Raw genomic sequence first — 25,499 nt, forward strand, 5'->3', positions numbered from 1 at the left:
CTGTTCTGACGAGAAATGGTGACGACAAACAGCACTCAATTTTCCTGATGAGGTGAATTGCGTGAACAACTTCTCGAGCACATGAAGTTTAGTTGCATGCAACATTCGATGTACGTTAATAATGCCAACATAGCTAGGCAGTCACTATTGCAGGTATGAGTGTATTATGAGAGACCTCACATGCAGCGATATATATTTAACTGGGATCTTGTCCTGCAAAAAAAATCTTGCTTGTAGTGCAGAAATGCATGTGTCCTCTATATTAACTTGCATTTAAATTAAAAAGGCTCTCTTATTCGGCCATTTACATTTCGAGTTGGTGTGCCTGTTTTCCACTATCGTAAAATTTGTTCTCTGGAGGTTTACGGTGTCAAGTGCGCTGTTTTTTTTTTTTTTTAATGTCAAGCCGGTTTTGCGAAGAGGCGCTGCTATGTCGAGTTCTCCATCTCACCCAAAGAATCAATAGCACGTGAGTTCCTGATGGAATGCAGAAGAGTGCCTGAACGTTTGGGAATATTCCTTAATGTTCACAAGAAAATTCGATTTACAGTTTGGCCACACTCTTTTTTTTTTTTTACTGTATGCGCGCATATTGCGATAACCGGTTTTAATGGTACGTTAATGAGCCAAGTCGAGCAGGAAAGGACGGGAAATTTCTTGCTTATTAACATAATGTTGAGTTAACAATCGCAAATTCTCGTTTCATTTCGTTTTTCCGATGGAGGCGGAAATGTTGTAGGCCCGTGTGCTCAGATTTGGGTGCACGATAAAGAACCCCAGGTGGTCTGAATTTCCGGAGCCCTCCAATACGGCGTCTCTCATAATCATATGGTGGTTTTAGGACGTTAAACCCCACATATCAATCAATAAATCGTTTCATTTCGTTACTGGTACTTCATCGGAACACTTTTCCTTGTGGCATTGTATGACGCGACGATATCGACTGTTTTGTAAACCTAACACAGTGCATATAAATTTCACTGTGATGTTTCCCTCATAATAACACTAACATCTGGGGCTTAGCGTGTCAAATCCGTGATAAGATTGCCAGGCACGCCACACTGGAGGGCTCCGAAAATTTGTACCACCACGTGTTCTTAAACTTGCAGTATAGATAGCATTGGATAGCTGACGGGACTCTGCCACTTTGGCCGCTCTGATTATGCAACCACTGTGACTGGGACCGAGACATTCCGGTCAGCAGCCGAGCTCTGTTATCGCTGTACTATATACCACGGCGGCCATTTTTTATTTGTGTACTCTCTCTGAAGGCCCCGCATGACCTTTAAATGATCGAAATTGAACATGTCTAATGCAAATTGTGTAGTGGGAGACGTCGCATCTTTTATTATACGAAACGTGCTTTAAAAAAAGATGTTTAAAACGTACTTTTTGGGCTTAGTTGCCGCATATCATTTGAATAAGTGGCAGCGGTGAAAGTAGCGGTGCATCTAGTGCTATAATAAAAAAAAAGTAAAACGTTCGCTGTGGGAATACCACTACGAAAGAAAATCAAAATACGGTTAGATGTTTGCGAATGGTGTGAATGCCGTGCATCGTGGAACGCATTTTGCGGGCGCACGGGTGCTTGAATTTTCGCACGACGCGTGCTCCCCGCGAAAAGCCCGAGGCGCTTGAAGTACTTTCCTTTCGGAATTCGCTCCTTCTGTAAATCTCCGCATTGCTCGCATGCCATCCACGCAGGTCTACGCCCTTCGAGACTCATGCCCCCGTAGATGATATGTGGGGTTTAACGTCCCAAAACCACCATACGGTTACGAGAGACGCCGTAGTAGAGGGCTACGGAAATTTTGACCACCTGGGGTTCTTTAACGTGCACCTAAGTATCAGCACACGGGCCTACAACATTTTCGCCTCCATAGGAAATGCAGGCGCCGCAGCCTGGATTCGATCCCGCGACCTGCGGGTCAGCAGCCGAGTACCTCAGCGACTAGACCACCACAGTGGGGCGTTCATGCCCCAGTAATTGGACCAATTTTTACGAAAAGCTCTCAGCTCGCGAAACGATGCAACTATACACCTATAATTGGTGCAGTGGTTACGTGAACGTATACACGTCGGACGGCCTCGCACAAGAATCGCTACAGTGTCCAATTTTACTTGCAGTGCCTGTGCTGGATGAATGCATGTACCTGGCATACCTGCAGGATGTAACATATAACATGTGTATATGCACAACCTGGGCGTGTGTGTTTTTGGCAATGTTGCCTTTCTTTTTTTTTAATAGATGCCCTTTGCATAAATCAGCTGCATGACAAAGTTGAAATACTGCAATATCTGATCAGGGAAATTCACTAATTCCCTCTTCGGATGAACGCTTTATGGTACAAGTTGCAAAATTGAAACTCACTTCGAACGCAGTAACAAAGTTACGTCTTCATCGCAGCAATCTTAAGAATAAGTGTCATTTTTAAGATATTGAAATGATTCACATTGGCGTTTCTGTGAAACAGTTTCCGCAGGGCATTCGTCTGGCAGTTCGGGGCGACATTAACCAAAATTCGAATACACGTTTTTTGCGACATCGCGAACAGATGTCCCTAAATGTACCATATACTTATAGGATCTCGATCTACTAAGCAGCCATGAGTTCAATACTCATAGCTTTCAATTCTTTATTTTCAACGTGTATACAAATAACATAACTATAAATTTGACAGCCTTGAATATGTGAAACTAGATACGTCTACATTTCGACAAGTCGTTAACGCCCGCGTTCTCAGGTATAAGCCACCTAAACAGAACGAATACCGCTATTCGAACGCTCTTTGCGATTTCTCTCTTGAAATCATTTCTGTGTTCTAAGAAATGCAATATGATTCGTCAGATTAACTGCCAAGGAAGCACACCGCAAAACAACCTCAAACTCGATGATGAAGTCTTGGAAACGCTAAGCAGCAGTCATTTGATTGCCTACAAACACAGACCACATGCTACTTTAAAAGGCTAGAAACTTGAGCTTGTTAGCATTGATTCAACGTAAAAGACAGCGTGGTTATAGGAGAGAACGACAAGAGGACAGAGCGCTGCTACGGTTCGGCAAATGTTTGTTTCGTTATAAATGCGTTTTCGCTAAGTGAGACTGTACCGCATAATGATTTACAATATTGTCGACCACTCTCTACCAAGATAGCTCTTCTTGATTCGCTAAAGTAACATTCTTTTCTGCTCTTTCCCTTTGAACAATTCTCAGGCACATGAAATTTATCATTCTACTAACAAGGAAAGGCCACTCGAAACTTTGACACCATTGTTCTATACCATATAAGTATTACCATTGCCTCTTTTTGTTCCGAACAGAAAAAGAAAAACACTAAGCCTGTCGCAGTAACGTAGGACGGCGCGCAAGTTACGGGAAGCGAGGTCACAGCGTGTCATGTATAGCTTATATTTTTAAAAATCGTATACGCCCTTTTGAGTTGCAGCATAACGACACGTGGTCCGCACACGCACGCTAATATTCGGTGTCGGAAGGGTGATGAAAGAAGTGGCAGTGGTGTTCACGTGCACGTCACTCCACCCTGCTGCCATTGCAAGGGACTCGACTTTTCTTCTCGAGCAAGCCTCCAAGGATCGTGGGAAAACCTGACAGGTGACAAGTCACTTGGGCCCTCTGCTCATGGCATGGGCAAAGAAGTCTACGTGACGGTGATGGTATCGTAAACACGGCCCACGGGTCCCGAGGAACTGCCAGTCCGGCGCTGTGACAGGCTGTATTCACCCATGGAATAACCAACACGCAAAACAACGAGCCTTTAAGTGATGGAAGGTTTCTCGCTCAAAATGAAACAGAGAAAGAATTCTCGCTATGTGTACACGTGCCAAGGCGGCGCATGACGGCCGCGAGCCTGAAAATGGCCTGGTTGAAGAGTGCCTCGAACTGCTGTTTCTTCCAGGATTTACCCCGCCGCGGTGGTCTAGTGGCTAAGGTACTCGGCTGCTGACCCGCAGGTCGCGGGTTCAAATCCCGGCTGCGGCGGCTGCATTTCCGATGGAGGCTAGAATACTGTCTAGGCCCGTGTGCTCAGATTTGGGTGCATGTTGAAGAACCCCGGGTGGGCGAAATTTGCGGAGCCCTTCACTACTGCGTCTCTCATAATCATATGGTGGCTTTGGGACGTCAAACCCCACATATTAATCAATCAATTCTTCCAGGATTTTTAAATGCCCGTTCGCTCTCTCTTTTTCTCTTTCTTTTTTAGCTCACTGCCCACTCCTGTGTAATTTTAGCTGAGCGTCATATTTTTTTTTATTTCGATGCGTTGTGAAAGGCGAGCTTTTTTTTTCGTAATCCGATGAATGCGCAATGTATCTCGAACAATCGTGCCACATGTACGCGTAGCAGTGGCAGAAACGTATATTCTAATACGTCCTTCCATAGAATATATTATTTTCTCATTAGAATAGACAACAGCGTGGCATGCAACATTTGCGGCATTGAGGAGATGATTGAACGCATTCTTTGCCACTCTTAAAGCTACCAAACTCAACGACGTGCTCTAGAAGCCAAACTCCATCACGCAAGAACACTCTCGGCAAACAAGATCCCGGGACCTTGGCGTGAGATTTCGCAAGTGCACAACGCCACAAAAGCCCCATAGGGCTTCCTGTAGACAACTGGATTTCGTAAACGTTTCTTAGGCATACTAGCGCGTGGTCGTGTTCTGCGTGTTTAGACTAACTGTTCGTGTGTTATTTTTTCACTCTTCTTTTTCTTTTCAATCCCATCTATTATGTTCCCCCACCACAATTGTAGCGTATCCAACGGAGCACGTGCTTGGTTAACTTTCCTGCCATCTTCCTTTCGTTTCGCTCTCTCCACTCGACAATCCACAGGCTTGGCGCAGATTCGAGAAATTGTACTGCAGCTCGTTGCGTGCATGTTGCCTCCCGTTTACTCGAGTGGGCTTTTGAACACTGGATGTGTGTTTTGTTTATACTGCCTAGGATTTGCTAGTGTACCCAAATTAATTTCTTCCAATATGCACATATGTACAACAACGAATGACCCAGCAAGCGAGTTGCGAGGCCGGGCAATGTCCTGCGCAGGATACCTGCAGTGAAGCATGCGGAGGATCAATTGGGACCGTACTATACAGCTCGCGCAACACTTCGCTTGTTGCGATGTTAGCAGTGACTTCCTTCCAATGCAGACAGGGCGTGACATTTTACACTTTATGGTTCCTGTCACTACGGGTTATATGCGAAGGGGTGTCTCTGAGTGATTGTGCCATTTATCAAAAAAAAAAAGAACAGAAACTATAAACAGAGTGCCCAGAAATGTGCAACGTCGTTCGTTTCAAGTTTTTTTTTTTTTAACGTACTCTTTCCCAAACCACAGCAACGCGACAGCTTGCCGCCTGCAATTAGCTTTAATGTCTTTCCGTCCGTTGTATACGAACAAATGACTGGGCGCAGTGTTGAAATGACACGGCCTTCATTAGGCAGTTTCTCACGCGGACAAACAAGAGAGTGTCTGGGGTAATGTGCATTTCCTGTGGGCGTGACCGGCGAATACCTCTCGTCTTTTACCCATCCTTCGTTTTGCGGCACCGCTATAGTATACGGCACTGTTCGAACGCGCAAAGTGACGCATGCAGGTTGCGCCGCAGCGCCCGCTAAAGTGCACGCTTGCAGTGGTGAAAGTATTTGGTTAAGACCGGTGCAGAAGTAGCAGCAGACGATCTCCGCTGTGTACGCGTTTGCGTCCTTTGGCATTCACTACAGTCGAGAGAGCAGACGTCGCCCGTGCCAAATCAGAATGCACGCGTCTTCACCCGTGGCTACCACTGACGTCTATTCTAGGAGTTGCAACGACTGGGGTGCCGCACTTGAATCCTGCGTGAGTGTCCGCCTCTATGGCTGAATTTAGAGTCGGGGACCGACAGCTGCCCGAATGTTTTCTTTTTTCTGGATATATTTCTGTCAGCGACGTCACTCATCGCTAACATGGATTATATATATATATATATATATATATATATATATATATATATATATATATATATATATATATATATTCTGATGAAGGCCGGACCCACGGCCGAAACGTCAAATAAAATAACTTCGTACGTGCGTCTTCTTTCCTATACGAAAAATATATATATATATATATATATCCTCTAGCATTTTATTTGAATTTAGCTGCATAAATGGATGACATCTACACGTTGTCGCCAGCGAAGGTGACCCGAATCCGAATTTCGCTTGACAACCCACACCGTTCCGTATTTTTGAACGCTCGGTTGACGCAAAGCCTAAATGAAAGAGCAGTCTTGTACTCCGCACATGCGCAGTCATGGCGCAATATATTTCAAAACTGATCGAATGCTTCGTATTGAATGACTCTGATATTATACTGAGTGCCTAAAGGCTACTCAGGGTTCCTTTTTTAAATGTTTCTCCTCATCGGTGTTGGGTTATCTTTCTCGTTCATCGAGAATATACGACTTGTGGTGCAGGAAAGCATTGGGAACTTTTTTTAACCGCGAACACAGGCGCACACGATACACTATCGGCGCTGACTGATTCTGACTGATTCTGACTGAAAGGACACGGCGGTATACTTTGCCTAACTTACACTCGCTTAGAAGTGTGGCGGTTTGGGCTAGTTGGTATGACATGACGATAGTTATAGCACGAGAACAGAACGACGACAAAAGGTCGTCTCCTTCTTGTCCCTTTGTCGTCGATCTGTTCTCGTGCTATAACTATCGTCATATCGTTACACTCACTGTCTCATTTGCCTCCAGCAGACACGTGAGTATCTGCATAAAAAACCATAACAAATGCTGTGACTTTGTCGTGTTGTTTGTTGCCGTGTCGAGGGGTATTGAATAATTCAATCAAGCTTTTTTTTTTGGCTGATATTGTATAGTGAGGGACAGATATTGGAGGGTTCCGCGAGTATGGCTATTTTGTTTTCGTGCACCTAAATTTAGGTGCACGGTCGTCTAGTATTTCACCTACATCAATTTTCTTTCCACGTAAAGAGAAAAGGTAGGAAAAATAAATTGAATCAAACTTCCAAGATATACCTAAGCTTCCGCAACATCAAAGTTCGACGGGGCGTTCCCAAGCACCGCGAGGGATGCCGACAATGAAATTGACTACGTGCCGGCTGCTGTTTTGTTCTGTTGATTCGGCCATACGAGCCACGTGGCGAAGTTTGAGCACGGACGCCAGCATAGGAGAGACGTGTGGCACCCCTTGCGCGCTCACGTCGCACTGCTCGTTTCCGAATCACCCTCGTCGCAGTTCCGTCTCGGTTCTTCCGGCGCGTGACTCGGAATAAACAGAACGCAGCGCCCTCGATGGAAGGTTTCATGGTGAACCCAGGAAGTTCGCCTTCCACTGCGCCGCGACGTTCGGAGGGGCGAGCAGTTGATATGCTGACCATTGTCGCTCTTACTGCGTTCAGATATGTGCGAGCAATATGCGCTAGCGAGACCAGAGGCTCCACGTGGTATACCACTACAGAGTGCTATCTTTTCTCTATCACTCAGGCCCGTGTGCTCAGATTTGGATGCACGTTAAAGAACCCCAGGTGGTATAAATTTCCGGAGCCCTCCACTACGGCGTCTCTCATAATCATATGGTACTTTTGGTACGTTAAACCCCACATATCAATCAAAATCAATCAATTTCTTTCTCACTCTCACGCACACGCATACATAGGGACGCACGCACGCGCACACTTTTTCTCACATTCGTGGACGGCCCTCGAAAGACGTCAGACATGACCGAATACAACGCGACTATTTTCCTCGGCATTTCCCAGTTACGTCAGCAGCAAGAACAAAAAAAAAAATTCAGGAAAGCAGGGTTTGGGGGAGGACGAAGCCAGATGTGGCGCGCTCTTCCGTTAATATATTGTTTCAAAATGAATGGCCATCTCGTACATTACGCAACACACTATGTCAAAGAAGATAACGTAGCAGCGAATGGGGTGCAGTGAGAGACAAAAAAAACTTAATTCATTTCACTTCTGTTTCGTGATACAGTGGCCTTGATGGAAGCATAGTCGTCTTTGCTAATTGCCATTTCGTTATAATATTTGGCAATGTTCCGTGTTATTACGAATGACGAGCATGAGTAAAATCCTACATATGATGGCAATTAGCAGAAATCCCACGAGTGAAATGCATGTCTTTAAGCTCAGTAATCATGTAGCGAGAAGTATAAAGAAGCTTCGCGTCTTTCGCCGGAAAGTTGCACATTGAAGAACGTCATCACAACGGTTTGGAACCCAGTGTCAATGCGCAAGCGAGCCACGTATTTACTGGCTGGAACTGTGCAGTTAATCATATTTTACTTCCTTGTCTCTTTTTCTTTTGCTTCTTTCATTATTTTTGGCTCAAGGTCTTGAGTGCTTTCAAACTACGGCGCCCGTTAGTTTACCTACAGAGGTGTCTGTATATGAACCATACACATTTTGATCCAGCGGGCTCACGGCTTCTCTGCGTGTTACAGAAAGACACTGCTCAATAAGCGTCGGTCTAGGATGAATCAATCGGTTAAAATTTACCGGTATAAAAACTTGGAGGAAGTATTCCTATGTTATCACTCGTGCACACTTGTCATAATAAGGGATATCCTCATCTGATACCTACCGTTCTAATCGTGCTTGCTAATTTTGCAAGTGCATGGTTGTTCGTGTTTTGCTTTTGCAAGTAGCACTAATAATGCCCCACCCTCTTCCTAGTCTGCAGGATATGGATGTTCGGAGTCTCTGTGACTGATTAAGCAAATGAGCAGCGATTTCAAGAGTCCTGACTGTGCTGTCTCAAACAATTAGCCACAATTTATGTATTTATGGTATGAGGACGTCGGCATGCATGCTATCGTGTACTTAAAATTCAAAAGTTTACCCGCCTCGTCTTTCCATTTGTGTGCCTATCTGCGATGTTGGCGTAACACGAAAACATGCTTCTTGAATGTCCTATAGGCTATAATATCTCCGGAGGGGGAGAAAAGAAGTCGACAAGCGCATAATGATAGCGTGTTGCGAGTGTACGACACATGGCACACTAGCAATCGGAGCCTGTTCTTATCGGCCCGGTGAATTTGTAAACGTTGTCGTACTTCCGTGTTTCTTTCGACACTCAGAAAGCGACGCCTTGGAGACTCCGCCGGTACCGAGCTCATTCCATGCCGTGCGGGTCATAGTGATGGCGTCCTGCGCGAAGGGCCCCTTGAGCCGCGCCACCTCTCGGGCTTGACCGCGTTTCATTTTTATAGTCGTCGGGAGCAGGCTCACCAAGACCATGGAACCCGCTACGTACGAGTGCGATCACCGCAGTGCACTGATAACTGGTTGAACAGATAACCATCGTCACCCCGTATTTCAAAGTGCTCGACCGGATTAACCCCAAACTTATAGCGTGCTCACAGGGAAGAAAAAGGATCATCCCTGCTTTTCAGGAAACAAGAAAGCTGAGAAGTAATAAATTTGCAGTGAAACAATGTTATTCAATGTAAAGGTTATTGTAATTCTCACTCAACGTTTGCAAAGTCACTTTTAGATTAGATGCTGTTTAAGGCCTACTTTTCCGCCCTATACAAGGGTTGTTGCGTGACTTTTATTGCAACCATCAATGCTAATATACGAGCATTTACATGTAATGCTGCTTGTGATATGCTGGTTCCTGATGAATAAGGAAGTACAGTGCTGTTTTCAGCCTTACTGGTGGGAGCACGTGTTAGCGCCAATGGCTGCAAATGTCTCTGTGACGGGTAACAGCAACTATAAGGTCGGGTGCTAAACAGAAAGGTTTAGCACCCAACCTCTCTGCTTCATACTGCTTCTTTCTCGAGTCTTTATTTCATATTTGTCGCTAATATTTCTCTCTTTCTTGTCAACTGACTCGTTCAGCAAGAAGTCTTCCTTAACAGCGAATACAATGTGAGGCTTTACTGTTTAGCATAAAGCACCTGTGAAATATGTGGGGTCTTTCAGATTATATTGGGAAGACGCTATAGCATGCGTTCCATTTATTCAGTGATGTAAACGGTGCGTTAAAAAACATAGAAGAAATCGACAGTGAAGCGTCTGTACGATTGATTGATTGATTGATTGATATGTGGGGCTTAACGTCCCAAAACCACCATATGATTATGAGAGACGCCATAGTGGAGGGCTCCGAAAATTTCGACCTTCTGGGGTTCTCTAACGTGCACCCAAATCTGAGCACACAGGCCTACAGCATTTCCGCCTCCATCGAAAATGCAGCCGCCGCAGCCGGGATTCAATCCCGCGACCTGCAGGTCAGCAGCCGAGTACCTTAGTCCCAAGACCACCGCGGTGGGGCCGTACGATGGCACCTGCTTACGCAAACTATGTTTTGTTCAACATTCATAAAAAATAAAAGTAGAGTACCTGTTACGACTTTATTTGAGTTCTGACTTATCACATTAAAGATACCCGCTAAATTTATATTGAAGAGTCGCCCCTCCCACTTCACTCGGACGCTAGTGCAAGATGATTTACAAAGAGAACTGATGTGTACCTTTAAAGAATCATGCAAGTGACTGGTCAAAACACTAAGAAGATTAAGCATGATCTTTATTCATCTTGGAGTGTAAGTTAGAAGACGTAACCCGCAATATGGAATGCGTGAGCACATATACTATATAGGAAAATGAATGCATGTAACATGTACAATAGCACGCTGAGGACCAATGTGCACGAAATTTTGAGAAATTCAGCATTGAATGGTGAAGGGAACTACCAGGTCCGCCAAGCCCAGCCTCTAACGGTGTATACCCTGACAGCAACCCTGACATGCTTGGTGCTGTTTCTTTCGTTGCAGGTTTCCATGTGACTCCCAAGTTGCACCTGATCTGCCCCGAGAGCTGCATTCTCATCGTGATCGGTGTGGTGATTGGGCTGTTGCTCTTCTACACGGGCCTGACGTCAGTGGGGCCGCTGACGCCGGACGTGTTCTTCCTGTTCATGTTGCCGCCCATCGTGCTGGACGCAGGCTACTACATGCCCAACCGTTCTTTCTTTGACAACTTGGGGTCGATCATGACGTACGCTGTGCTGGGGACTGTGTGGAATGCGCTTACCATCGGCCTCTGCTTGTGGGCGGTGGGCCTGACTGGCCTGTACGGCACGTCTGTGCCCCTTCTGGACGCACTACTTTTTAGTTCCATCATCTCGGCCGTGGACCCGGTAGCCGTGCTGGCCGTCTTCGAGGAGATCCACGTCAACGACGTCCTCTACATTCTCGTCTTCGGTGAAAGCCTGCTCAACGACGCCGTCACAGTGGTCAGTGAGAGCTGCACATTCTAGCCACGTAGTGATAAATACCCCGAAAAGCTCTCTTACCTGTCTTCTTCTCAATGAAAGAGATGCGGCAAGTGTCGTTGTTGACCTACCTGACTGTAAATGCACGTTTAAGGATTGCTTATACGTACCGCTACAACTCTCCTCGTATAAGTTGGAACTGTTAGTTTATGAACTGAATGACTGCATTCCTAATTGAATTGGTTTCATTTTTGTGTACTCATGGCTTTCATTCTGAAATAGTTGTCACTGATATAACCAGAAATAAGAAATTATCGAAGGAGCTAGGGACGTGAGGTCAACCAAAATGTAATGTCCAGTTCATTACTGTGTGCGGGTAAAGGATAGTGGGCGAGACAGAGATATAATGTAACGAACAGAGAGACATGTCCTGTATTCGACACAAGTTATAACAAGTCAGTGGTCAAGTCGTTTGTGCATGCTAGTATTCTCCCTTACCGTAACAACGGCTTGAACACCCCATGCGGCAACGGCTAACTGCCTACAAAACAACGATCAGTCGAACAATCCCTAGTTCGGCAAATTCACACACACAATGAGCAGTGGAATAACTTCAATGAGAACTTCAAATTTCACCTCCAATTTACATTTAAAATATATTGTATAGGTATTTAATGTAGAATTTTAAGGTAACATGCCAGACAAAGTCTACTCAACTCTTGTACCTTTCCTTCCCTCCTCTTTCTCTCTCCAGAGCATTGAACAGCAGCAATGGCTCAGTGGCTATCACGATCTGCTCATCAGTAATCAGTCACGGGTTCGGCTCGCGTTCATGTACTTATAGTTTGGTGCACGTTTAGAAACCATAAATCGCCAAAACTGATTCGTTATCCGCCATTATACTTCACCTCTACAAGCCACGAGGTTGTTTGTGGACATAAGGTGCAATTAATCTATCCTTTTTCATGTAGTATGTAGACATCATGCGTACAACAGTTTTTATTTTCAGAAATAAAAGGAATCAAATTGTTTTTTGTATCTCCAAGGTTCTATAAATTTTACTTGTATACCTTACTCGTTCCGTGACGTTCATATTAGGGCCGTAGACGAGAGGGTCAACTACCCCTTGATTTTTCAAGTTTTTTTGCTAATATATACATGCACATGCACACACTCACACAGGAACATACATAAAGTATAGTTGAACACCCCCGAAAAAATTTCTGACTACATCCCTGGTTCTTATTTGAAGCAATAAATAGTGAGACATTATTTCGTTGTGACCAACATTTTCACGTTTCACTTAACGGGCTTGGTATGTAAGTCGAAATCATAACGGTAATCATGGGAATCGCCTCGTTCTGTGAGCACTGCATTCTTGTGAGTCTGGGGCTCTTCGTATTTCCCCAAAACAGGTGAACAAAACAGAGGGGAATTTCTCCAAAACAGAGGAGAAATTAATTATTTATAAGGCGTAAAATTTTTTTATAGCATACAGAAAATTTTGTCGTAGCCATGAAGCAGCCTGAGCGAAATTCGTACCTAAATATTAATTATGGGAGTTGCACGACATGACATGTGCGCAACCAATTCGACATCTGATGAGCTGGTGTCATCTCTGCAGATTTACATTTCGGTGGTTTTACGTTATCGCGCGATAAAACAGTGCAGTGAAATACGGTCAAGTACCAGCTTCGTTGGCACATAACATGCCGGCAATCCTCTTCATCTGTGGCCACAAGTCATCCGTGGCCGTGTATATAACCCCGACGTTCATGGGTCAGCCAGTGTGTCACCGTGCCACCATTTCCACGGGTATGGGCACAAAACGATAAAACAAGGGCCGTATGTGCGCAGGTGCTGTACCGCATGTTCGAGGGCTACACGGACATGGGCACGGAGAACATAATACCGACTGACTACGTGTATGGCGTGGCCTCCTTCTTCGTGGTGGCGCTGGGTGGCACGGCCGTCGGCATCCTCTGGGGCCTGGTGGCTGCCTTCGTGTCGCGCTTCACGCACCACGTGCGCGCCATCGAGCCCCTGTTCGTCTTCATCCTGGGCTACCTGTCCTACCTCAGCGCCGAGCTGTTCCACCTGTCAGGAATTCTCGCGTGAGTCATCATTCCACGCCTCCCTTAGCCCCTGCCTCGTGTACCTAGGCTTGCGTTATTTAGGCGGTGCAGATAATCAGCGGAAGTCATTGTGCTTAGCATTCATGCGTGCACGTTGTGCTTCGCAGTTCAAGCGCCTTGCTACAAATATCGGGCAAGAAAACAATGCACTAGACAAAAGGAAATGCCCAAACACCGTGCTAATGTTCGATTCCTGCCTTTGGTTCCATCCTGCGAAAGGCGTCTGCTTAGCATCTGCATATATTAAGAACGCCATGAAACAGTGTGTTAACAAGAACGTGCTTTATTCTTTGTTGCATCAAACGTCTAGTGCCACTGCAAATGTGATTTCTATAGAATGTGCACCGGCTGGTCAAATTTGAGATACCAGGTCGTCTTTTTCCTGGAGTGCCAAACAATAAGAACGAAAGTTTACAACGTAGCCGCATAATCAAGCATGTGTCGTTAGACTGCATCAAGCTTCCAGATTCTAAAATGCTCAACAAGGCTATAAAAAAACCCCAATCTCTCGACTGTGACTTCAATTCATTTTTGTGCAAACGCAGGTTGACCTTCTGTGGCCTCACAATGAAAAACTACGTCGAGGAGAACATTTCTCAGAAGTCTCACACCACGCTAAAATATGGAATGAAGATGTTAGCCAACTGCTCGGAGACGATCATATTCATGTTCCTCGGTGTATCGACGGTGAACGACATCCACAGATGGAACACATGGTTCGTCATCCTCACCATAGTCTTCATCACCGTCTTTCGATCTGTAGGTAAGACACTTCCTCCAGTGCTTGTCGACATTCTAGCACTTCACGAAATTGTTCATAATTTTTTTAAATAATCGTACGTTATTGTCTCGACCTCTCGGCGTTTTCTTCTTCGTTTTTTTTTGTTTTACTTTTTTTTCTTGGCATCGCACATCACAACATCACAACAGCATCGCTGACACAAGCCAACTAATATAAGCAAAGTGCTTCAGATTGTCACATCGTTGCAAGCTAAAATACGGGAAGTGTTCTGGAAGTAAGGACCGTTTGAATATATCTAACTTCTGAAAGATCAGAAATAAATTATACACGCGCAGGAATACGTGCTACTTGCTTTAGCATGCAGTAATGTTATTGTACGGATACCATAGTTGTTCGCCTTTCAGTTAATTAAGATGACGAGTAATTTGTCACTCCCGCCAGTTGCTAAGTGCGTGCTGTACTTTTTGTGCGCGAAATAACCATCAGCAGCCGAAAATCTAGTTTTCAGACTCACAGCGAACGAACGAAGTGAATGTTACCTGCTGATTTCGCAGCTTCAAAGAATGGCAGCAGAAACGTGCATAAAGAAAAGAGCTGCGGCAAGCCCAGAATCCACATTGCTGAAATCATTGAATAAGGGAAGAAAGAACTGTGACTCGATCGACGACTGACGATAAGTGTTCTTACTGACGTATTTTATTCCGTTGTACGCTCCACTAATAACTAAACTATATATATAGATATTGCGAACTGTATTCAACATGGGCTCCGAAAATTCTTAACGACCAGCGCACAAAGGAAGTAATGTCAAACGGACGACCACATTTTTTTATTGCTATCGACAAAACAGGCTAGGATAGGACGGTATAGTACATTAATGCAAATAACAAAGAAGAAATTAAAAGTCAATACGGTGGCACTATTCCTCTTCACCGAAACATTAATAAAAGAAACTTCAGTTGTCGATTGGTTCAATTCCTGGGCGGGGAAATTCAACGATGGCATGGCACTTAACGTATCCAGCAACTCAAGCTATGAAAGACACGAATTGCAGTGCAGAGGGAATAAAAAAAATCTAGTACAGCGTTGAGAATGAGCTCAATAGTTCACGCAACTTTGGGGAAAAAAAGAAGGTTTGGACCAAGGTAAAACCACCTAAATAAACCTTTTACTAAGGAGACCTTTTTTTACAGCCAAATGGTCATTCTTTATTAAAATCATTTCTATTTGTTCTTTTTTAGGGAAGGGGGGTGCTGTCAAATACCTCGGTGAATCTAATTAAGCCACCCCCATGCGAAACACACAAGCGCCTATAATGGTAGCGCTTAGGAACGTAGAACCACCTTTTACGATGACACTTGTAAGACAAGAAAAGCATGATGACGCTGAACTTGGAGAGCTATGTTTGCTTGGGACGACCGTGAAAGGCCGTCAAAAAAAAACTTTTTTCTTTGATCTAAGGAAGCCAACGACAAATTCAGGGTGCCTGTTTTCGGCTTCAATCTACGGTACATTTACTTCATTTTAACATATTCTCGTAGTCGTATTCAGAGCACTGTCTCCGAAGTATTTCTTGCGCCGTTAACATTTGAATGGAATGAAAGGCTTGTGAAGAATCCAGCTCCACTAACCGCGAACTGTTTCTTCGTTTGCATAGGTGCGTGCATTGAGACCCAGCTTATTTTGGATTTCAGTGTACGCTCGTGTCAACTAGAGCGTGAATGTGTGCGAACAAGTGGTAGTGAAGCACTGCGTGTTTCTTTTCTCGAGCAAGCATGCCGTCGTTGACTAGGTTAATATGCATCCGGCATCGTCGGTAAACAGTTCGGCCATGAAATATTTCATGACGCTCAGTATTTTCTTAGCTACAACAGGTGTACCATTTCAACCAAGCAACTTTACAGTTTTTCGCTAATACACGCCTAACCAGACCAGAGTTGAACATGACAAGACGTCTGATTTTTCACGTACGTTGCGCTTAATTGCAAAATAGCTGCAAATGAGACAACTGCAAGAACAATAATATGACACAGTTGGGCTTATATATTCCCGTTTTGTAACGTGCATTTTCACCTTTCGCACTGCTCCTACTGCCATTTCATGAATTGTGCAAAGACGTCCCCGACGACGCGACCTATTGTCTTTTGTGCAGGAGTGATTCTGCTGACGTGGCCAATCAACCGGTTCCGCGTACATACACTCAACAAGGTGGATCAGTTCATCATGGCGTACGGAGGGCTACGGGGAGCCGTGGCCTTTGCCCTAGTGCTGGTCGTCAACGAGGACGTCATACCGACAAAGAAGATGCTTGTGACGACCACCATAGCAGTCATTTACTTCACCGTGTTCGTACAGGTGAGGCACCTCTGGCGGAGTCCACATTGCCACGACCCGGTGCCAAGTGGAGAAGGGCGAAATCACTTATAACAATCATACACGAGCCCTGAAAAGAACATATTGCATTACCTCACACAGAACGGTGACATGTTCTTAACTAGCTCTTACCTCATGGAGTTTACTGAAGTCAAATTTATCTATTTTAGTGTTTGCACATTACGCAACTATGCTGTCTTCGTAATAATGAGGGAAAACTGCTCTAGACCAAAGGTAAAACGAGTTTTCTTCTTCTTGTAGGGAATGACAATTGGACCTCTAGTGCGCCTGCTCAATGTGCCACGAAGTGTCAAGGGACAGATGTCTATGAACGAAAGGCTGCACACAAGAGTAAGCATTGCACGCTACCTCTTTATATATTGACTGGCACGGTATAGCTACTGAGCCTTCAGTTATGTGTGGTAACAAAATCTGTACTACTTTCGTGTTGCAGTTAATGGACCACTTAATGGCTGGCCTAGAAGATGTGACGGGGCAGTTCATGGGCAACTACAAAATACGAGACAAGTAAGTAGGGCTCACTAGCCAGCACATTATAAAATGTATTGGTTACGCACACGTTGTGTTCATGCTTATAAGCATTCCTAATGACCGTTCACGCTGTAGCCAATAGCTTGTATTGTTCTTGATTTCTGATATTTACGAGGTTTCGTGCGGACTAGCCCAACTTCATAATGCGTGCTATATTTTGTGCATGGAGGCAGGAATTGTTGCTGATAAGTTTAGCAGCGATGGTGGCGGCAACATAAAACCACCGAACCATGTATTGACACCCAGCAAGCCATTGTGTCGCAATCCTAAAGTCGTCAAAAAACTACGCTCTACAAACCACCCGTAATCTTGAATGTATAGTAAGATACCATATCTATAAATGGGCACCACCTTTAAAATAAATAAATGGGGCCCTCTTCCCCATTTGTTTTTAATTGTTTCTTGTAATCGTTTGCACTTTTGCTTGATATTTAACGGCGAAACCAATTCAATGTATTTTATACATAACTAAACCATTGCGAGAACTCTTCACGGTGTCGTTCCATCTGCTTTGAAGAAGTATTTCTGGTGTTTTTATGCTTGCGGGTAGTGGCCTGTTGTGCGCAGAGCAGCGCGATCTCAATGTGCAGTGTCGATTGGCCTGTTGGCTCACAGCGTATGTTGGCTGTCGCGCAGATTCAAGTACTACAACAATCGTTTTCTGAGGCCGATGCTGCTCAAGGACCACAGCATACGTGAACCTAAGATCATCGAAACGTACTCCAAGCTGAACCTTGCCGACGCAATGAACTTGCTGAAGAACAACAACAGCCTGGTGCCTGTCATGAATGGTGAAAATGGCGTGTCATTAGCTTCACTCTTCCGAAGCTACACACAGACCAACCTGAGCAAGGGCGCCGCGTCGGCCAGCGGTGACACGTTGCGCGAGCTCGACCTCCCGGTCGACCGGTCGGCCACCGTGCTCAACTTCGACATGAACGAACTGCAGTATTCGCCCAGCAGCAAAGACTACGCAGACGCCCAGCTGCACCACATACTGTCGGACTCAATGTTCAAGCCATCTAGGAAGGTGAGTGCCAGCCGTCGGACGTTGCTACAAGCTGAGGCCGCAAAGCAACTTTTCAGAAATTTATTTTAATTGATACCTGTATTGGCAATGCTTTTATCTGAATATGTGACCAAAGCATGTTTTATATATGTATTGTAAAACTAAAAGCTGCTAGGCTCTAAAGATCAGTTTTGAGCTCGTTTTTCGGCAACACCGGGGAGATCACTTGAAAATGATTGCATCTCAAATGGAGGAAAATTTCCGGCTCGAAAAACGCACTATTCTAATCCACACTGATTCGGACATGAATTATCGGGGACAAATAATGTCTCTTCCTGATGCTTTCTTTTACTGATTAAACGAAACCTGTCTGAGCTCAAGTAGAATTCGTCGAAACACAAAAGGAAGTTGTGAACGTTCAAAGTACGCCTGTTTATTTAAAGATCGATCAACATTTTATATAGTCATGTTGATCCTGAGAAAGTATGCGTTTCAAATCACGAGTGAAATTGACAGACTTCCCCGCCTGTCGGTAGACATTCACGCCGGCCTCGAAATCAACTCTATGTAAAAACATTTGAGCGTGATACTTCTCTCAGGGCTCTCTTTTTAGTACCTTTATATTTGTGAGCAAATATGGCAAATAATGAGTCAGTGAGTGAGTGAATGAGTGAGTGAATGAGTGAGTGAGTGAGTGAGTGAGTGAGTGAGTGAGTGAATTCAACTGCTAAAATATTGCATGTACCCCAACACCGCACAAAGGAAAGAAATGGGAAGAGGCAACTGTTATTCAGGCCGACATACGGCCGAATTGTCTATCCTGAGCCAAAAATTTATCTTAACATGATGCATCATGAAAACTTAAAAAAATGGGGGCTACACCTTTCAAGCAGTCATGTACTCTCGCAAGCATTTAAACAGCACTTCCAGTTGCGTATACTTGTAGTCATATACTAGGATGTACACCTGAAGTCTTTTTTTTTTTTATTTCACGTGCCCGTCATGTACTGTGCTGCAACAGGAGCAATTAAGGGTTCGGTAAAACGTTTCATATTTTCTAAAATGCTACGCGACATGGTTATGTCAACATGAACCCTGGGCAGCGACACAAAATTATTAATTGAAGGCTCGTAAATACGACCTACGTGTCAGCCGGGAACATTTTTGAGCAGGTGTAGCAGACGCGATGAAAAACATGAGCGCTTCGTAAAAGCTTCTAGCTGGAACTTCTAGGAATCGTTATACATCTACGCACGAGCTGAAGGTATACAAGTAACGTCGCTTTCCCCATACAGCATTCCCAAAATTCATCTCATCATTGCAATTAGTTTTTTATGGTTTGAATGGTGGTTGTACATGCAACATTTAATTTGTTTTTCCTAACAATTATAAATTGTACAGTATTATGACTACGCCGATTTTACTGGCTTGGTGATCTGATGCTCTGTGACTGGTTCGTACTAAACCTTCCAAAATCACTTGAGCGGACTCTTCACAGGTAAATGGGAACGTCGCTGATCGTGCTGGAACTGTATAACAATCGTCTTTACGCACAGTCACGACGAGCGTATAGCAAATGTTGCTACCGTGATCCTCTGCGGTACTTGGCGGCTCATGTCGAATGTGTTCGTCACTCGCGTAAACTGTGGTCGATGTGTGCCGTGCGGAACATTGTCTCACGTGCCGTTTGCCTATACCACAGGCACGGCTAGGTGGTGCGAGTACAAAATCTCATGCTCGCGGCGTTCGCAGGTCAAGCGGCTGTATAGGGACCGTGTGGACGGAACTGAGGACCACCCGCCCTTCCACCACCACATGCGCATGCAAATCCGCACCTTCTTGGGAGAGGAGAGACGACGCATGCGCAAGGCCCGCAATGGCCGCCTGCCGCGCCACGATGGCAACGATGGAGCTCCGCTCACTTGCCGACACGCGCGCGAGCCTCGCAAGATTCCCAATGGAGGTACGTGGTCCGACTCCCAAAAGACGACATTTGCAGGCCATTGCGACGTTGCAGAAGTTTTAGTGGGCAACTGGTGTCGTTTTCTGGGAGTCCTTGGTATAGAGACCCGTGTATTGTGCCATGTCAGTGCACGTTCAAGAACACCTGATGGTCGAAATTTTCAAAGCCCCCTCTACGGCGTGTCTCATGATCATATTGTTGTTTCGGCCCCAGATACTGTGAGCGGCCTTTGAGATACAGATACAGACCAGCACGCTCCTAACACCGCACAACCTCAATGTATATGTGGCTTAGTATCAAACTGCCACCTCTAAACACACGTAGAGTTGAGTGACAAGTGTCAGCTTTTGGCGCAGGGTGCCACAATGGAACATTGAATAATGCCTCAGTCACGTTCGGCTTCCTGACAGCGCCCCCACATGTTATCAATTTTCTAGTTATTTATACTGAATAACGTATCGCTAAAATGAGTACCTACCTGTACAAGAGCAATATCAATCACAGTAATTAGAAAAGATGTCACATGCTTTACATCGCCAAGATGGTGAGAGAGAGGCCGGCGTTGGTGAAGACAGCGGGTGGGGTTCAACGCCAGGGTTGACAAAAATGCAGCTTTTCCGTGATCAACTGCCAGGCTCTCCTACTGTGATCAAACAGCTGAATAGAAAGAGCTGACCGCATGAGAGGACTATTTATACATTACGCAGCAAATTAGCACACTCATAAGTGCTAAGCATGACTGAAGAGCGTATTTTCGGCAGGTCGGAATATTTAATTTACCATCCGACAATTTACGAGCACATAGTTAGAAAGTGATAAGCCTATACACAGGATGTAGGGTTGGTCTGGCTGACGAATGATGTATGTCAACGAAGATGGTCCGAAGTTACAGAATGTCAATTAAAAAAAAATAGCGGAAGTCAAAAGCAAAAAAAATAGTGATATGGTTTTTATACAATAAAAAAAGAAGTAGGACTTTTTTCTTCTTGCTGGCGTTCACGTAGATCGAACTCTGAATGTAAACCTTGTCTCGTTAGTGTAAGAAATTTATACATTCATGCCAAGTTGAGCTGTCTGCCTACATCGATCTCGGAGTAATCCGTTCAGCAAACATTCAGCATAACCATACTTATAACGATTGTTCTATTTCAGATAAACCACAGCTACGCTTCAGTCTTCCGATGAATGGTGACTGTTCGCTTAACGTGGACTGCCACAAGGTTACGGCGCCGGGCAATGGGACGACGAAACCTGAGGTAAACTCGAGACTGCAGCAAGCCGGGGACGATGAAGGCATCGTCTTTGTGGCCCGTCCGAGAGACGAAACGGCTCTCAAAGGTCAGTTCATCAAACTAGTATCTTTATGACAAATGTAAACGCTGGGCGAGATGGTCCGTTGCATTTAGTTCTAGCACTCTCATGTGACGGACTTATATAAACAACGTGGCTTCTGAAATGGAGATAGTAGAAATGCAGGTTAGCGCTGACGTTGGCCTGGCAATCTGGTCAAGTGATTCTCTTCCTGTAAACCTCTTGTTTTGTTACTGTGGTACCTCGCTCATGCCACATAAGACACGAGCATGTCACAATATCGCCGAGACAAACTATATTAGGGGAGCAGAGTGCATCTCTCTCTTCCAACAAACACATCTCATTAAGGCGAACTGCAACAAACTTTCTATTAGGCTGCATTGATTGAATGCAAATGAATAGTAGCTATCTTGAATGTCTAGAGTGACAACTATCAATTTTTTATATGGCGCTAAGCAAATGATGCGTACATGTGTTGGACGTATTTAGCGAAAGAGCCGGCATGTTTACTCCTAGATTTTTTAGCGTACAGCTCACAACTGCAGAAGCATCATAATCTCTAAGGCCTTCTCAAGGAGCCACGCTTACTGGGTCATCTGCTGGGGCAAGTGGTAGAGCGCTTTATTTTTTGTTGTTTTTAATGTAGAAGCTTCTGTAAATGTAGATTAACTGTTTTATGTCTTATTCTGGGTAAAAATACTTGGTTGTATTAGACTTCAATGAAGTAATTGTTCCAAGAGCGGCCAGGTTTAACCTGACCGTCCGCGAGTGGGCCTAGCCAGGTGACGTCGAGTTAACCCATGCCTATTGTGAGCCTAATAAAGTTGTTTGACTCACTCACTCACTCACTCCTGATGGTTTTACCTCTTGTAAATGTAAATGCATAAATGTAAATGCAATAAATATATTTTCGTGCGCGAGTTCATCAGTCAAATTCTGGCACTTGCAAAAGATTATCATCAGCTGCTGCCACGATGTGCATGTCAGCTCCTTCAACATTGCAGTGAACGTATTTATTTCATGCACATAAGAAGCAATTTGGTTCTCATAGCGCCTATTTTTCTGTTTCTTTGTAGCTTTGCTTTGCATATTCCTCATCCTTTGACGACAACTTACTGTCCTACATCTTTTATAGGCAATTCCAGGCTGCTATCAGAGTCAGTTAATAGGTGATGACTATAGGCAGCGAGACTGCATGCAGCGTGTTGTTTGTATTCATATGTAGTACTGCACATTTGCTTGACCTGTCCACGCGACGCTCATCTGCGCTGTACTATGAGCGCTACTGTATTGAACTAGCTGCTGCCTTGACCTAGAGAAGTCAAGTTGACAAAACGCTAGCTCCGGCGGCGTTCCCTGTTCGACAGGGAACGTAACGATGATCGCTTATCACTACGTTTCTGGGTATTTCAAATCGCACAAGTAGAATATATATACGCGGGGCATGCAATCCACGAAACAATTGAGCTTTCAATTGCTGAAAAACGTCCGCCGTGGTGGAGCAGTGGTTAAGGTGCTCCGCTGCTGACCCGAAGTTTGCGGGAGCGATCCATGGTCATTGCATTCGATGGAGGCGAAATGGTGAAGGCCTGTGTACTGTGTGACGCCTGTGCACGTTAAAGAACACCAGATGGTCAAACTTTCCGGAGCCCTCCACTACGGCGTCTGTCAAAATCATATCGTGCTTTTGAGACATAACACCCCACTTACTATATTATTATTATTATTATTATTATTATTATTATTATTATTATTATTATTATTATTATTATTATTATTATTATTATTATTATTATTATTATTATTATTATTATTATTATTATTATTATTATTATTATTATTATTATTATAAGTTCGACACATAGCCCCGAGCTGAAACCTTCACTGTATATTTTATGAGCTGCTCGATCTTCAAGCATTCTCGCGGCTTGCACGGCAGAATGATCAGTGGCGTTGTATACAAACAAGTTGATAATATTATTGCTGAAACGGCAGAAGTTAAACATTAAATGCGGCTCTGTAAACTCCGTAATGTGAAAAGTTCCTTTGATGTTGCACGGCCGTAAGCGTGCGCGCTCATTTCTGCGCAGGCTCTCCGCGGTCGTATTCGCCTCCTCCAGCAGCAGAGGCTCTGACGGAGACCGAGACCACACTCCCCTGGAAGCGCGACGACGTTCCTGACGCGGCGGGAGTGCGCGCCCGCTGCGGCAGCGGTGACGGCGGCGTCCGCCAGCGGGAGTTCCCGTCATGGATCGACAATCGCGAATACATCGCTTACCAGTCACCCACGTCCACGATTCTCGGTCGGCTGGATCGCCACAAGCGCTCAACTCCGGATGTTTTCGAGGTGTTCCAACTCAAGTCGTCGGGCGTGCCGGCCGCCCCGATGGAAGAGGTGACCGAGGAGGACCAAGACGGCGCTTCCCCGGATATCGCCGGCGTCCCGTCGGAGCTCGAGCTTGCGCAGGCGCCATCGCAGGGAGAGGGCGCTGAAGGAGGCGACGAAGAAGGCCCGCCCTCTACAACGTCGACAGAACCACTAGCTCCGACTTCTCGCTGGGAAGAGACAGTCATTGACTTAGAGAGCGACGATTCTGATAGCGGTGGCTCGAGGCATGTGCGGCTGTGATGTGGACGGAGTTGTTGATGTTCCTGTGACCCGTGGCCACCACAGGCCACACCGGTGGACAAGGTGTCTTGCTGTAGTGGCCCAAGGGCGAGATATAGCAAATGATGACAGTGCTTCTCTCCGTGCGTGACAACCTGTGCTCGGTTTTACCATATACAGTGACAAAGTGAGCATTCGACAGACACCACCCATGGCAAGCTACGATGTTCATGATGATGATGATGTGGCTTCAGTCGTATGAAGCATCGGCACATTGAACTGGTATACACTTCGTGTGCGTTGTCTATATAGCTGTTTCAGCCTGGGTGTGTGAATAGCTACCAGATGTGGGATTCATTCTAGCCGTTTCGGATATTTGGCTTTCATAATTCTTTTGCGTGGATCACGTGAGACAAGTCTCCTGCCAGAAAGTTTTACGAAAGTCGTTTTCGCTGTCCGCTGTCATAATTCATTGTAGCGGCCAACGAAACGTCAAATTGACAAAAAGTTACACTTTATACAAGTAATTTAGTGCTGTGTCATATTGCTGAAATCTTTTTTAGCCTGTAACAACACGTGATTTAGCGATTCGTAATGATAGCTGGTGTTTTCAGTTTACGAGAACACGCGGGATCTCTTGTGAAGATGCATTTAAGAAGAGTTGTGTTCTTTCTTTTAAGCTTTGTACATACGAGCATACGCAAATGTGTGCTTACAGCAGGTGGAAAACCATGCCGCACAGAAATGACTGACGGCCGTGAGGAAGCTGCAGCGTCTATAAAATACGTAATGCAGACTTTCTCAGTGCTATATGGATCGCCTGCTTGATTTCTTGAGTAACGTAATTCAACAGAATGCTTGTTTAGTAGGAGGCCTTGACACTCAGGAAAAACAGATGCAGTAATCACACTGCAAGAGAAATAGCTTCGCTGTAATCTTCGCGAAGACTGGTTAGGCAGTGGGAACTTCAGCGAATCCTCTAATAGCAACGATAAGTTGCCATGTCTTTTCTGAGATATTTGAGATGTGTAAGACAACGAAGCATTACGCATTTATCGCTTATTTCTTCACAAACACTTCCTAGCTTGTAAAAGCTTATGCTGTGGCTTACAGCGAGAGCGATGCAAGGCTGATACCGATAGTTTACCTTCCCGATATATTGATAGATGTCCACACGTCAAGAAAGTTCTCTTCTACAGGGTAGAGCACACGTCGCGATCCGAAAACTTGTGGTTGTTACTTCATGGCGTAAAGCAAATAGTGCTGTTGTTGCAAACAAGTACAATCTAACACCACTTCAAGAAATAAATCGAACTCCTCAAGTTTCGCTACCTTGTAGCATACATGTACTGTCAGAACCAAAGCTTTTGAGACAGCATACCATCACAGTTTATTCTTAATATCCCTGCACCAGTGTATTGGTGACAATGTTTTTAGGTAACAGTAGATTACACGTCCTAAAATACATAGCGTCCAATTATAATCCGCCAGTGACGTCCCGGTAGTGTGACATAGAAAAGCAAGATTGAATTCG

At 44.8% G+C, this 25,499-nt stretch overlaps 1 protein-coding gene across 1 annotated transcript in view; it reads left to right on the plus strand.

Moving 5' to 3' along the window:
* LOC119177000 (Na(+)/H(+) exchanger protein 2) overlaps nt 1-24,277 on the plus strand; it is a 181,557-nt gene extending 157,280 nt beyond the window's left edge. The window contains exons 2-11 of the mRNA XM_037428332.2: nt 10,833-11,293; nt 13,130-13,386; nt 13,953-14,170; nt 16,302-16,504; nt 16,784-16,873; nt 16,977-17,050; nt 17,711-18,104; nt 19,836-20,046; nt 21,199-21,384; nt 23,448-24,277. Of these exons, the coding sequence (XP_037284229.2) occupies nt 10,833-11,293; nt 13,130-13,386; nt 13,953-14,170; nt 16,302-16,504; nt 16,784-16,873; nt 16,977-17,050; nt 17,711-18,104; nt 19,836-20,046; nt 21,199-21,384; nt 23,448-23,986 (2,633 nt within the window). The 3' untranslated portion in view covers nt 23,987-24,277. The remainder of the gene's footprint in view (nt 1-10,832; nt 11,294-13,129; nt 13,387-13,952; nt 14,171-16,301; nt 16,505-16,783; nt 16,874-16,976; nt 17,051-17,710; nt 18,105-19,835; nt 20,047-21,198; nt 21,385-23,447) is intronic.
* The last annotated feature ends 1,222 nt before the right edge of the window (nt 24,278-25,499 follow it).

This window comes from Rhipicephalus microplus, chromosome X (genome assembly GCF_043290135.1).
Source record: "Rhipicephalus microplus isolate Deutch F79 chromosome X, USDA_Rmic, whole genome shotgun sequence".
Lineage (NCBI taxonomy): Eukaryota > Metazoa > Arthropoda > Arachnida > Ixodida > Ixodidae > Rhipicephalus > Rhipicephalus microplus.